Below are 16,709 nucleotides of genomic sequence, written 5' to 3'. Positions count from 1 at the left end.
CGGAAATAAACAAATGCTATGGTTTGGCTGATTCATTACATAATTAGCGAGTTCATCTAAACATTTACTCATGCTAACCGCGTCAAATTTAATTACTTTGCTGTGAAGCAATTGTTCGCTTGATTCGCTTAATACTCCCAAACGAATTTCAGAAAGTGCATTTGCATAATCCGGATCTTCTTGCTGTCTCACATTCTGAGTCAGCTCATCATAGGAGAATAATTTTATCCACAAATTTTCTACTGCTAATGAACCAAATAATTCTGATTGCCGTGGGAATTCCAGCAAACGATGCTTCACCAACTGGTTGCAATTGAAGCAAATCTCCAAAAAGTAATATATTGATTTTTCCAAAATAGCCATCTTCTTCTTGAATGGTGTTGAAAATTTCACATAATCGTATATTACAGCAAGCAAAGCAAATATTTGAAACCATTGAAATTTCATCGATAATAAGGAGAGCAACATCTTTCAAATCATAGCGAATATTTGCTAATTTATCATTGGAAAGTGGACGATATTTACACTTTCCTTCATGTTCGATAGGAAGCTGGAGTAATCGATGCAGAGTTAACCCATTCACGTTCAATGCCGCTATACCAGTTGGTGCAGCAACTACAACTTTCTTTTTGGTTAAATTTGGAATATGTCGACGTAAAATATTAATCAAAAAGGATTTGCCAGTGCCACCTACACCAGAAACGAACTTTCTCATAACATTATTTGGTATTAAGCGAGGATCCTTTAAATTTGAAGCATTTGCTTTAGCAGCAGCGTCCCATTCGGTACAATAACGTGTAACATATCTCACAACTTCATCAAATATACGTTTCTGGTCGATGTTTAACTGATTTATTTGATCTTCGATTGGCATATCGTTCAATTTTTGTACCCGGGTATCAATTTCTTCCAACTCATTTCCGATCTGTACTTCAAAACCGACAATTTCGTGCTCATTTTCATTTTCGTTTCGATTGATGTTAATTGAATTTTCCTCATTCTCTATTAAATTAGCGACTTCCTTTTCTACTTCTTCTCGAGCACGAACAATTTGTTGCAGATTTTCATGATATTTATGCATGTGTTCCAATTCATCAGCACAAGACAAGAACGCATCTCTATACGTGTCCATACCATACATCAATTCACCATGGTTTTTCCATGGTTTAAATAATAAAAGAAGGGAGTGATAATAACTTTCTGGCTCTTTTTTTACATTATACTTGTAATGATTGATCAGATATGGATGTTGTCTTAGTCGCAAATATCTCTCACCATATATGAAATATTGTACGGTTTCACTTTTGGGCTTATTATTAATTAAATCATACCAACGAACGAAATCATAAAGGCATATATTTTTGATTTCTTCTGGTCGCTGAGGGTAATATACGTCAACCCAATTTGGACAGAAAATATTGTCTGCATCGTCGTGCATATTATCTAGTTGTTGTTTGGTTTTAACTTTACGTGCTCGGTTCATTGATACATCCACCCATCTGATGACAGTTTGTCGATCAGTTTCAAATAGTGGAAGTTGAAGTAATGTATCGGCTGCTTCGAGAGCACCACACTCACGATTGGATAATGCTTGCATTCCCAAGCTCCATAAGTTGCTGGCCGCACTTCTATTTTGTAGAAATTCTCGAAAATCGCCAGTATTTGACTTTTCACTTTTCAGTGCATACTTCAAAATATACTGTTGCAAAACTTCGCTTGCTTCACCAATAAACTGGATATCCATATTGCCACACCAAGCCAGTAAACATGCCGGATTGTAATCATTGATATTAGCTTCCTCTGTCGTTCTTGGCAAATCATACAAACGTGTCTTGCGCAATTTTCTTCGGCCCAAAATGGACTCGGCGACGCTGTGCAAAATGAAATTTGGTGTAATTTTCCGACCAAATCCAAATCGGCAAACAGAGAATTTTTTCTTTTTATCCTTGCTTTGTTTAAATCGTTGGCAATATTTGCTATGTTTATGTTTTTGGTACGTTATTACTTTTTTGAATAATGTTGGGAATGCTGTTTTCTCGGGTATCGTGCACGAAATGTATTTCGATATGAAATTTGCAATTTCATCATCTGTAAATTTACCAATTATCGGTGCACCTTCCACCCATATCATGCAATGAAAATGCTGCAGTCCGCGACCTTGATATTCTCGACGGACGAAGTAATGTTTCACCTTTCCGAGAGGGTGACTATCGGATAATATAAAGGCCATTAATGCTTTAAATTTATTATCAATGAATCTTGATGCAACAACAGGATCAGATGCTATTTAATCATTCACCGTCCGATTTTTATTTTCGTCCTTATACAGTTGTTTATAAAACTCATGCAGGTCAGTCCAATGATATTCACTTGGGCTAAATGTTATGAAAAATGTCGCAGGGCCATAATGTGCATTCATGCAATTCACATCATTCAGTGGCTTTTTCCAAAATTGTTCAGTGCCTCGAAGTCGGCCAAATATCGTAGATAATTTGCCCTCGAGCTCATTATTTTGAATTTTTTCTTTGAAGGTTTTTGCAGTAAGACCAGCGGTTTGTTTTGTTATATTTAACTTATGAAAAATGCCGGCGTTTAGTTGTCTAATATTTGCTTGGTTCAACAGATAGAACAAAAATGGCAAATCCGTGCGAAAACGACGATCAGACGATTTAACAAGTAACTTGACGAATTCACTGGGCTGGAGTTTTTGCTCTCGATTTACTTCGTTTTGTCCATTTTTACCGCTACAAAACAAGTATGGAAAACATCTCAAATCTAGGATTGGATCACGGTTATCTATACTTTCATCTATAACTTTCAAAAACTGGTAAACTTTTGATGGATCAGCAACATTGCATTTTTCAATAACGGGATATATTGTCAAATTTTCATAAAATTCATCGGTACTTTCTTTTTGAGTAATCATTTTTTTTATTCCTTCAACCTCTACCACTTCTACATCTTCAACATTGTCTATCTCTATTTGCATTGCGTCTTCAATTTCGATTTGTTCGATATCCTCATTAATATTATCGTTACTGCTGGTTTCTAGTGCATCCACATTTATTTGAATATTTTGAAACAAACTACGAACATTTATTGGCATATTAATATCTTTATAAAGCGGATTGTTAGCTTTTAGCCATATCAAGGCATTGTACACTTTCGTAACATCAATATAAGATTGCCAAGTTTGTCCTGAATTTTTTGGAATTCCACGCGCCAGAATAAGAAGTTCTTGATTATTTATAATTGCATCTGTTGGATTTGGAAGTTTGCTTAAAGTATGCTCAATGGGAAGTGGCAAATGGAATACTCGACCTTTTATTTTCTTATTTGATACATTCGGGCGCTTTTTATTATGCTCCCCCATCACTGTATCCATTCGAGCAATCACTTGAAATGCTTTTGCACGTTGAATTATTATTCGTTCAAATTCATTCAGCACAGAAATTTCTTTTGGAATTTGACCAAAGTCCAAACAATTTAGAAAACAAGTTGGGGGCATTTGAGATTTTTTGATTTTTTCGAAACAATATGAACAGAGCTTTTTTTCATCGAACCGGTTAGCTAACTGTTGAACTATCAAATTTACTTCAAAAAGTTGAAAAGGAACTTCCTTCATGATGCTTTTTGGACACAGTTTTCTGCAAGACAAGCAAGTATGAATGGGCCAATCAGCTTCTTTGGCTTTCAAAGCTATGAATCCAGAATTAAATTTATCATATATCTCGCTTTCGCTTCTAAAGGGTAATGAGTTCGTAACAAAAATCTTTGTGGACTGCTTAATGTGTTCCGCGATTTCGTTCAGTTCATTAAAATTTCCATTTTGCAATCCATTTCCCAAATGGCGAACTTCCCTCAGTTGCTTTCGAATCAAGTAAAGCAACTTAACAATCTGACGAATCAATGGAAAGTGAGGTGTCAATTTGCGGAAAAATAGAAGAATTGATTCGCAACTATCTGCTGCTTTGTAACAAGTTTCGGGATGTCCTAATAGTGACATTCGCTGATCAGCAAGGCCCATATGAGAGCAATTTTTCACACCGCAGTTGCAAGTTCGTTCACCAACCTTGACCTTATTTGCACCAAAACTGGGATTACTGCAAATATCAATGGTGTCAAAAAAATCTTCAATATCATTTGCTTTCAAATTTACAAATACATAAATTATATCGTGGAAACGATTGGCCAATAATTCAAGCTCCAAATTGCATTTTTCGTGACATTCCCAATGTATAGAACCTTTTTTATTATTACCTTCAGGTAAATCTGTTGACTTGCCTTTTTCATTCAGAGAAATGCTCGAAATTTTTTTGGTGATATCGTACGCAGCTACAAAGAAATACGGCTCCGAATGCTTTGTGTGTTGTGACTCACCGAATAATGCATTGAACTTAATTTCTACAGATCCGTCTGAAACTTCGTCCAATTTTGTTTTGCACGTCAACAACTTTTCTTTCAACATCAAAACATACTTGCAAAATGTGTTCATGCTTTCATCTCTGTAGCGGAAAATTTTCGTTACCAGCTTTTCACATTCAAATTTGAACTCAATATCTTCAGATCCTTTGAAAGCATAATTCATACAGTCATTCAACGTTTCTTTAAAATGTGAATTTACAGCATTTCTGATTAAAAGGAACTCTGAAGAATCATTTTTAAGAAGGCTTCTTGCAATTTGTGTTCGATGTGCTTGGTCCGCCAATCTATCACGTCTTTGATTCTCAGTTTCACAGGCTCTCTGATCTCTTGTATATTTTGATTTTTTTGCCAATCTTTCCATTATTTGAGCCTCATTTTCACCGGCTCTCTGATCTCTCGCATGTTTCGCCATTTTTGCCAATCGTTCTACTGCTTGATCCTCACTTTCACCGGCTCTCTGATCTCTCGCATATTTCACCATTTTTGCCAATCTGTCTGCTGCTTGATTCTCACTTTCACCGGATCTCTGATCTTTCGCATGTTTCGCCATTTTTGCCAATCTTTCTGCTGCTTGATCCTCACTTTCACCGGCTCTCTGATCTCTCGCATATTTCACCATTTTTGCCAATCTGTCTGCTGCTTGATTCTCACTTTCACCGGATCTCTGATCTTTCGCATGTTTCACCATTTTTGCCAATCTGTCTGCTGCTTGATTCTCACTTTCACCGGATCTCTGATCTTTCGCATGTTTCGCCATTTTTGCCAATCTTTCTGCTGCTTGATCCTCACTTTCACCGGCTCTCTGATCTCTCGCATATTTCACCATTTTTGCCAATCTGTCTGCTGCTTGATTCTCACTTTCACCGGATCTCTGATCTTTCGCATGTTTCGCCATTTTTGCCAATCTTTCTGCTGCTTGATCCTCACTTTCACCGGCTCTCTGATCTCTCGCATATTTCACCATTTTTGCCAATCTGTCTGCTGCTTGATTCTCACTTTCACCGGATCTCTGATCTTTCGCATGTTTCGCCATTTTTGCCAATCTTTCTGCTGCTTGATCCTCACTTTCACCAGCTCTCTGATCTCTCGCATGTTTCGCCATTTTTGCCAATCTTTCTGCTGCTTGATCCTCACTTTCACCGGCTCTCTGATCTCTCGCATGTTTCGCCATTTTTGCCAATCGTTCTACTGCTTGATCCTCACTTTCACCGGCTCTCTGATCTCTCGTATATTTCGCCATTTTTGCCAATCTGTCTGTTGCTTGATCCTCACTTTCACAGGTTCTCTGATCACTCACATGTTTCAATTTTTTTGTTAATCTGTCTTGTCTTTCCTTTTCGTTTTCAACAGCTCTTTGGGCTCTAGCATATTTAGATTTATTTTCTAATCCTAATTCGCGTTCATCTTCTGCTTCCCAATTATTTTTAATGTGTCGATATTTTTTTTTCTCCCATTTCGGAATATTTCAGTCGATCTATTCGCACTTTTTGGAAAACGTACAAGATTTTCTCGCCAGATCGGTTACACATACCACAATTTCGAACTAAACGTTCTGCCAATCCTCCAAGTGTTTTATTTATGCATAACACTGCAGTACCTTTGTCGATAATGTCATTTACTGGATCTCCGTCTGTCGTTCTTTTATGCGAATCAAACAAAATGAATTTTTCATTTGCGAAAATTACACCTAAAGTATAATCATTACATATGAATAGCGCGTGACGAACATTTTTTTCCGAAAAATATTTTAAATCCAGAATGACATTCTCGAGAGTACAGTGCCGTTGTTTTATATATTCGAATTCATTTAATTCATTCAATGACAAATCTTCAGAAATCCGGTAAATAATAGAACCAATCATAACATAATTATAAACGTCCTTAAATTCTAAGAGCCTGTACCTAACCGAGATATCTCTATTCTTATTCGAAATTCTAAATAACCTATCACCTAAAACTAAAATCATATCCAAATCTTGACGATTCCATGCGAGTGTTTCTGAAATTGATTTACCTGTGCCGATAAACATAGGTTTTTGCTCTAAATAGCACAGTACGAAGCATGCAATAGCCATGCATTGAATCCCCATTGAATCAGCAAATCTATCGTCGGATTGATCAAAACTGGCGGATAGAACATAGCCATCTCTTTCTTTATCCCCTGGATTCACATGGTTGATTTGAGTGGGACATTCTACTGGGATGCTCTCTTTCGTCAAATCCATAATCACCTAAACATTTTTCAAATAATATAATTTATTCCTTTAAAACTAAATCGAATGGGAAATTTTGTGAACTTTTTAAAAATGTTTTCTTTTTTCGAATAAAATTGGTGAATGGTAAAGAATTGAGGAAATTTTCGTAACAAATAACTATCAAAACTCTAAAGTTGTGAAAAATCCACCAGTTAATCCATGGGTTCACTCGTTTTGACCAGGTTTTTGAGGTCAAATCCAGTTAGCCCATGGATTAGCTGGTGGATTTTTCTGTCCTTACAATTTTGAGATCTATGTTCAAAAAAATTATGAAGTGTTGCCATATTTGAGGGGGAGGGGACGACCCTTGTCAGTTTAGAGCTCAGATAAATGGTTATCAAGATATTTCACGTCAAAACTCTGGTTTGTATATTAGAGAATTTTTTAAATAAAAGTAATTTATTACCGTGTAAGTATGTGAGCTGAGAAAAGATGCAAGACAAAAAATTTTAAATTGAGACAGGAAATACCACTTGAAGACAGTTTTGTGCCTTCATAAGAGAACTGACGTTAAGTTCATTTCTGAAACAGTTTTGTACACTTTTGTATCTATGCTTGGCAAAAGAATTATATCTGTGCCACAATAGCTGCAGCAATTTTAGATTTTTTTGATGATCCATACATTCAAATTAAATCCTAATGATAGATACGTCTACATTTATTTCAAAGAAAGATGATTTCTTAATAATGTAGTGTGAAAAAACAATTAAACTTTTAGTAAATTAAATATTTTTAACTTACCTTCTCCTTTTTGTTAGCATGTACACCCAAATTTTGAGATACCTTTCGTTTTTTCGGACGTCCAATCATTTTGAAAAGAAAAACGTATGGAAATTTAAAGTTTAATCAGAGATTTTATTTGGTAAAATTATTGTATGCCTTCAAGTTTGATTTGAATTCAATAATTGTACAAATAATATTATTGTTGGCTGGTCAAAATAATTAGAAATATTTATGTGACTTTGCCGATTTTGACACAATATTATTGCTAAATGTTTATATTAAAATCTGAATCACGCTAACTTGTACAATCATCCATTTTTGGCTACAGTGTGACTAATAAAATTAAATATTTCAGAGAACGGCAGTTCTCGCCAGTGGCGCACAACTTCATACATGCGACACTATAATTACCAGAGAATGGCAGTTCTCGCCAGCGGCGCATACCTACACCCCAATACACGCGAATATATATATATATATATATATATATATATATATATACAGGGTGAGTTTTTAGTGCGGGATCGGTCGATAATTCCATTACGGTATAGAATATCGAAAAAAGTGATTTAGAAAAAATGTAGGCAATGATATTCTCCACGCTTGGAAAATATGTCCATTTCTACAGGGTGATCAATAACAGCGTGGTATATCAAACATATAATTTTTTAAATGGGACACCCTATATATTTTTTCATATTTATATTCCCCTCATAATTTTTGTTCATAAAATATAGGGTTTTGCATTACTATACAGAGTATTTAACAAGTTATGACCATTTTTATTTCGAAATCCCTATGAGATTAACACCCTGTATATAAAGAAGTAATTCATAGACAATAATTTGTTTTATGTAGTAAGATAAGTAATATACTGTAGTTTTTAAATTAAGTCCAATTGAAATCATTGACGAATGTTTGTATACAGGGTGAACTACAAAACCAAATTACGATTTTCTCTATTTTTTTAAATGGATCACCCTATATTTTATTTTTCAAAAATATTGTATTTATTATACTCTTTCATTTTTATATAGCATTCCCTATATCTAAACTTATTACTTTCGGAGATATTTTTAGTTTTCTTCAACTTTCGGGAATACATTCAATTTTTCTAGTAGAAATAAGTTGGTATTGAATGATAATTAAACAAAATTATTTTTATTCAATAAATAACTAACACAAAATATAAACCATAGCAATGAATGTATCAATAAATGTGATATTAAGGAATTATCATATTTCCATAATATACAAGAATCATACAATTCCTACAAAAAAATATAGGTATCTTGTGTAGAATAAAATTACAAGATTATTTTTATTTAATAAACAACTCACACAAAACATAAATCAAAACAATATACAACTAATTTAATAGTTTTTAGATTATTATATCAACAGCATTTTAAGCCAAGAAGTTTTTAGTAACACATTCCTAATTGCAGATTGTGACCCGCAGTTATTAATAATATAATTTTCATATTAAATTTCATTAGTATGCATCAAGAAATCCCTACTTTGTTAACACTCAAACTAGGTGATCTATAAATGTTTAAGGTGATATTGTTACAGATTATATGATTGGTCCACATTTTGGTTACAAAATTGCATAGTCGTTGAAAGTGGTCATTTTCAACATTTATTTTAGACTTGTATCCTTAACATCACATTAATTGGTACATTCATTAAATTTTGTTATGGTTTATTATTTTTTTGTTAGTTATTTATTGAATGAAAATATTTGTTATATTATTACGTAATACTTATTTGTTATGTAAGTTATTTATATTTATAAGATTTGAATGTATTCCCGGCAAATGAAGAAAATTAAAAATATCTCAAAAACTAATAAGTTTAGGTATAGGAGATGCTATATAAAAATGAAAGAGTATCGTAAATACAGTATTTAAAAAAAAATAAAATATAGGGTGATCTATTTAAAAAAAATTGAGAAAATCGTAATTTTGTTTTGTAGTTTAAAAGTGCTCATAAAAATGAATGTTCTACTAAAAAATTCTTGGCTTAGAATGCTGTTGATATACCAATCTAAAAACTGTTACATCAGTTGTATATTGTTTTGATTTATGTTTCATGTAAGTTATTTATTGAATAAAAATAATCTTGTTATATTATTATATACAATACAAAGTTTTTTTTGTAGGAATTTTACGATTCTTGTCTATTAGGGAAATATGATAATTTCTTAATATCACATTTATTGGTATATTCACTGCATATTGCTATGGTTTATATTTTGTGTTAGTTATTTATCTAATAAAAATAATTTTGTTTAATTATCACTCAATACTAACTTATTTCTACTAGAAAAATTGAACGAAGTCCCGAAATTTGAAGAAAACTAAAAATATCTCGGAAAGTAATCAGTTTAGATATAGGGAATGCTATATAAAAATGAAAGAGTATATTAAATACAATAATGTTGAAAAACAAAATATAGGGTGATCCATTTAAAAAAATAGAGAAAATCGTAATTTGGTTTTGTAGTTCACCCTGTATACAAATATTCGTCAATGATGTGAATTGGACTTAATTTAAAAACTACAGTATATTGTTTATCTTATTACATAAAACAAATTATTGTCTACAAATTACTTCTTTATATACAGGGTGTTAATCTCATAGTGATTTCGAAATAAAAATGGTCATAACTTGTTAAATACTCTGTATAGTAATGCAAAACCATATATTATATGAACAAGAATTATGAGGGGAATATAAATATGAAAAAATATATAGGGTGTCCCATTTAAAAAATTAAATGTTTGATATACCACGCAGTTACTGATCACCCTGTAGAAATGGACATATTTTCCAAGCGTGGAGAATATCATTGCCTACATTTTTTTTTAAATAACTTTTCTCGATATTTTATACCATAATGGAGTTATCGACCGATCCCGCACTAAAAACTCACCCTGTATATATATATATATATATATATATATATATATATATATATATATATATATATATATATATATACAGTTTTTGGTTATTGGGTTATGCAGCAATTGATAAGTGTACTCTTTTAAGTCTTTATTCCGAGCTTTCGTTCATGATTATGAACATCGTCAGGGTGCTACAATTATATTATATATGTGAAACAATATGAAAATATGTATATAAAATTATATGTACTTACAACTTATTGAGGATATTTCAAATAGGTGGTCATTAAAATGAGAATTGTACTTATTAAAATGGTCATGTAATGTCTCGATAAAACAAAATTATTCAAATAAAAATTTTATAATTTAGTTCAACTTCAAAATCGACGAAATATAAAATGACACTTGGACATTCATGACATGGCATTATTTGAAATATCTAACAAAAATTTTTAAAGATGATCAATTTAGTAAACGACCAATAGGGTCAATGATAATTAAGAAAGTATTTTTTAAATTTTATAAATTACTGTTGAAATTATAAATTAAGGTAAAATTTAAAAAAATTAGTAAGATTTTTTGATCAAGTTTAATTAGAAGTTTTAAATTATTTATATAAAAGTAATTTATAAAGTTGTTGACAAAAATTAATTTATACAAAAGTAATTTATAATGTTGTTGACAAGTCAGAGTATCTAGAAGAGGAGTTAGGAGATAACTCACGATTATCTAAAAATAGTAGATAAGAAAACATTTCATTTAGGTGGCCTATATCAGTACGATGATTCATCGAATTTGGATTTTTATTTATGTGAACCATTTCCAAAAAAAGCCGCTTTGAAGTATGTGACTCACGGTCCAATATTTTAGCGTTATTGTAATCAATTCGATGATTATTATTGAAAACATGTTCACCCAATGCACTTCTGTCAGGGTACAATCTGCAGTCTGACTTATGTGAAGTTATTCTGTCTTTTAATCTTCTTGATGTTTGACCAATATATATTTGATTACAATCAAAACAAGGAAGACTGTAGACTGTACCAGTTTTATCAAACATCAAGAAGATTAAAAGACAGAATAACTTCACATAAGTCAGACTGCAGATTGTACCCTGACAGAAGTGCATTGGGTGAACATGTTTTCAATAATAATCATCGAATTGATTACAATAACGCTAAAATATTGGACCGTGAGTCACATACTTCAAAGCGGCTTTTTTTGGAAATGGTTCACATAAATAAAAATCCAAATTCGATGAATCATCGTACTGATATAGGCCACCTAAATGAAATGTTTTCTTATCTACTATTTTTAGATAATCGTGAGTTATCTCCTAACTCCTCTTCTAGATACTCTGACTTGTCAACAACATTATAAATTACTTTTGTATAAATTAATTTTTGTCAACAACTTTATAAATTACTTTTATATAAATAATTTAAAACTTCTAATTAAACTTGATCAAAAAATCTTACTAATTTTTTTAAATTTTACCTTAATTTATAATTTCAACAGTAATTTATAAAATTTAAAAAATACTTTCTTAATTATCATTGACCCTATTGGTCGTTTACTAAATTGATCATCTTTAAAAATTTTTGTTAGATATTTCAAATAATGCCATGTCATGAATGTCCAAGTGTCATTTTATATTTCGTCGATTTTGAAGTTGAACTAAATTATAAAATTTTTATTTGAATAATTTTGTTTTATCGAGACATTACATGACCATTTTAATAAGTACAATTCTCATTTTAATGACCACCTATTTGAAATATCCTCAATAAGTTGTAAGTACATATAATTTTATATACATATTTTCATATTGTTTCACATATATAATATAATTGTAGCACCCTGACGATGTTCATAATCATGAACGAAAGCTCGGAATAAAGACTTAAAAGAGTACACTTATCAATTGCTGCATAACCCAATAACCAAAAACTGTACATTTACTGTCAACAAAGACTCATTGTCTTCTTAATATATATATATATATATATATATATATATATATATATATATATATATATATATATATATATATATATAAAATCAAAGATTCTATTCAAAAAATTTTTCCCAACCCGAAATGGTGGATGTGTGAATTGTTCGTAAGGGGATTTTTCCACATTCTCTATTTCATCTGTTTGATTTCGTACGAGTGGTCGTCAAACCATTAATCTTGGATCTTTTGATCACTGAGTGTGTTTGAAGGATCTACATCTCATGTTTATATATATATATATATATATATATATATATATATATATATATATATATATATATATATACACTAAATTTTCGATTTTCTAAATCTGACTGAATTGATAAATTGGGCCAACTCCCATCTTAAAGTTCAGGAACAGACTCACCCATCCATATATCAACCATCCATTTTGGTCCAAGGGTGTAGATTTTACGGCTCTTCCTATTTAGGGTCTGTCTTTCGTTCTCGTCCCAAATACTCCCAAAAACTTCAAAAATTTAAGTCCGACCTTTGCGGTTTCTAATAGTACTGATCATTACTTTTCCAACGCATGTCTAATTTTGAAAATCGGTTAAACCATTCAAAAGTTACCGAGCTCAGAAATATGACTCAATTTCTATTTAAAAAAGGTAAAATGTTTGTGGATATGTATGTATGTATGTATGTATGTGTGTGGAAAAGTTAAATCGATCTGAATTTTTTTCTGTGCTTGACGGGGCGGGGGAGGGTCAGGGCCTATTCAGAACTGGTGTAGTTTGTGATTTTTGACCACCCATAAGGCAGCTATAGGACTTGGTAGGTATATTTTTTGGGAGTATATATCTTCGGTTCAAAAAGAGACAGGAGAACCGCAAATACATTAAATTAATAGTGTTGAGTTAAGTTTTCAAATGGTGTTTAACTCGTCAGGATCAGACATACACACGGCTCAGTATAGCCGAAAAACTGAAAACTAAACTTTTAAATTTTTAGCCAATAACTTAAAACTCGAATTTTTAAGTTATTGGCTTTATAAGTATGATCATATCTATTTCCTATGGGAAAAAACGGGTTCAAGCTCAATAATTCCTATAATAGCTTCAGTTATCATACTTGACCTTAGATGCATCAAATACTGCGTATCAATACGTTTCAAACTCATGTTTAGTGTTCAAAATCGGTTAAGGCTTTAGAAGTTATTAAGCTACAAAAGTATAATCCAATTAACGATTATTCCCGAAATTGTTTATGTAGTCGTAGTAGTTACGACGATACATTTGATCTGGCAACGGGCAATCCGAGTTCATTTACCGGCCATCCCAATATTTTTTTCAATCTGTTTCAAATGGAAAAAATATCTAGTGTACATTCGTTGGACACTAGATAATTTGGGAGATAATGCGACAAAGGCGACAATTTATAAAGCTTAACGTGTAATTGAGAAACATTGCATTCAACACCATATACATTTAAATTATAAATAACTTTGAAAAACTCCTGATACAAGAATAAAAAACCGCTCAACGCCGTAAAAATGAGTGGCGCATACAATATTCCAGCTACAAAAGATCTGATATGAATATTACGTGACGCGAAAATGTATTTTCATTTTAATGCAAACCAAAATTCTAGTTTTATTTTAAAAGATTTTTTCATAATATTTGCTAAATTTTAAGTAAACGCGCCACGAAAGAGTTTCAAAATTCAAACTGTATCAAAGTTACTCTTTTGTGGCGCGTTTACTTGAAATTTAGCAAATATTATGGAAAAATCTTTTAAAATAAAACTAGAATTTTGTTTTACATCAAAATGAAAATACATTTTCGCGCCACGTAATATTCATATCAGATCTTTTGTAGCTGGAATATTGTATGCGCCACTCATTTTTACGGCGTTGAGCGGTTTTTTATTCTTGTATTAAAATACCCTAAATAAGAGTCACAATACAAAACGTTTTCGGTCCATCATCAGTGTTTAAAAGCCCTAAAATTAAGTATAACCTAATTAAATGAGATAAAAGTTAAAATTGACAGAGGTTTTAAAAACAAGAGGCCATACTTACAAAAATTACATGCCTGAGCCACCAAAATGTATTGGGTAAAAACCCTTTAAATGTAAATGATAAAGTTGTTTTACATATTTATATAAAAATCATCCGATGTTAAAGATATGCCTGAATGTTACCCAGGGCAACACAGGACTCTTCCCACGTGGTTGGAATTTTTTTGGAGAAAACCTCATATTGGATTTTAATGGCCAACTGACAACTGAATTCAAAAGCAACCCAAAATGACATTAAGAACTGTCAATGTTTCTTAATGTGTTCGCTTAACTGGAGACTGGAAGTTGAATTTGAATTCTTGTTAAAGTTAAATGGGATTTGTATGCATTATGTGATGAAATTATTCAATTAGCAAAATAATATTAAACTTCAATGTATTCGAAAAGAATTTAGTGTCGAGATTCCAGTCAAAATAACTGTCAAAGATAAAATATAAAATACAACCGCGAACAATTCAAAGTAATCGGACATTACGAATGATTACGAACCATTACGAACTTGCCGGTCTCCAGTTACGTCACGACTTTAGGATGTGCAATATATTATCTTCTTATTTATAGTATCATAGTTTCACCTGCTTCCAAATCAGTTCTACTAGCCTACTTATCTACAGGTCAGATTTTTTGCGCCATGTTTTAAAGTTCAGAAGGTATGCCATCTGATCAAGGAGCTTTGTTTTTTTTCAATTTTTGTATTGCTTTGATGACTTCTTCCTCTGTTTGGAATGTTATCTTTCTCTGTTTCGTCGTCCATGGCTTCGAGCTGTATTTCTGCTTCTTGCAACCTCATCTCGCCTCGCCTTATATTATTTAGTCTACCTCAAAATTTTCTGCCCACCTTCCTAGTATCTCGTCCTGATCACCCTCTCCTTATTTCTCCTTTTCTATTTCTAACTATTGATAGTCGTGGAAAGGTTGAAAAAGCAAGACCTAACAATTGTCATGGGTGACTTCAATGCCAAAGTTGGGGCTAGCAAAACATCATCTGCAGTTGGACCATTTGGACTAGGAAACCGGAACGATCGAGGACATACATTGGAAATTTTTGCGGAAGCAAATCAATTAGTAATAACGAACACCTGGTTTAAGTTACACCCAAGGAAACTGTACACCTGGAAATCTCCACAGAATTCTGTGGGAAGGATTGTAAGAAATCAGATTGATTACATACTAGTAAATAAGAGGTATAGGAACAGCTGTACATAATATATGTCAAAACATACCCGGGGGCAGACATAAATTCTGATCATGTACCAGTTGTAGGTAATTTCAAAGTCAGAATGAAGAGGGTTACAAGTAAGTCGATCAAGAGGTATGATATTAGAAAACTGAAAGATCCCAATGTTCAACTGAGGGTGAGTGAAAACCTCAATACAAAGATGCTAAAATGCAGAAATGCAGGAACTATAGATGAAAGTCTAACCATCATACAAGAAACAGTGAGAGAAATAAAAGAACAACATCTGAAGAAAGATACAGAGAAACGGAAATCATGGATGAAATACTCGAACTTATGGATCAGAGAAAAAAGAACAAAGAAAACCTCAAAGAATATAAAAGAATACATACCATCGTCAGAAGAAAGATAAGAGAAGCAAAAGAGAAACAAAAAACAGAACAATGTCAAGAAATAGAGGAGTATCAGAGTCGATATGACAATTTCAATGTCCATCGAAAGGTGAAGGAAATAGCTGGAAAGTTCCGAAAACGCAGCAGCGGAAAAATAACAGATGATGAAGGCAATCTTGCCATAACCAAAGAAGATAAAAAGAAAGTATGGGAAGAATACTTGGGGAAACTTTTCCACGACCTTAGAACAGGAAAAGAACCCACCATTGAAGATAATTCAGGTCCCGAAATCCTACCAGAAGAAGTAACCACAGCCATCAGACAAATGAAGGATGGAAAGGCACCGGGACTTGACGAAATACCTGCAGAACTGCTAAAGCTATTAGATGGAGCACAAATAAAAATAATAACTGAAATATATAATGACATATACAAGGCTGGAAAAATACCAGCAGAGTGGCTCAAATCTGAGTTTGTACCGTTGCCCAAAAAACCAGAAGCAAAAGTTTGTGAAGACTATAGGACCATAAGCCTAATGAGCCATCTTCTCAAGCTGTTTTTAAAAGTCATCCATAATAGAATTTACCGAAAATGCGAAGAACAAATTGCGCCTAATCAGTTTGGATTTGTGAACGCCGTTGGTACGAGGGAGGCTTTGTTTAGCGTGCAGGTGTTGTTTCAGAAATGTAGAGATGTCAGCTGTAATGTTTTTGCATACCTGATTGACTACAAAAAGGCTTTCGATAGAGTTCGACATGAACAAATGATGGAAGTACTGAAGAGGACAGG

The 16,709-nt window shown here is 32.5% G+C and overlaps 1 protein-coding gene across 1 annotated transcript; it reads right to left on the bottom strand.

Moving 5' to 3' along the window:
• Positions 1-208: 208 nt before the first annotated feature.
• On the bottom strand, positions 209-2,230 carry LOC114327696 (uncharacterized). The gene has a single exon (XM_028276385.2). It carries the CDS (start codon positions 2,228-2,230, stop codon positions 209-211), a length of 2,022 nt encoding a protein of 673 aa, XP_028132186.2.
• Between the last annotated feature and the right edge of the window lie 14,479 nt (positions 2,231-16,709).

Source organism: Diabrotica virgifera, chromosome 7 (assembly GCF_917563875.1).
Source record: "Diabrotica virgifera virgifera chromosome 7, PGI_DIABVI_V3a".
NCBI classification, from domain to species: domain Eukaryota; kingdom Metazoa; phylum Arthropoda; class Insecta; order Coleoptera; family Chrysomelidae; genus Diabrotica; species Diabrotica virgifera.
This window is presented reverse-complemented; position numbering and strand designations above follow the sequence as displayed.

Excerpts from the sequence above, each read along its gene's own strand:
- LOC114327696 (XM_028276385.2), bottom strand. The coding sequence starts at position 2,230 with ATGGCCTTTATATTATCCGATAGTCACCCTCTCGGAAAGGTGAAACAT.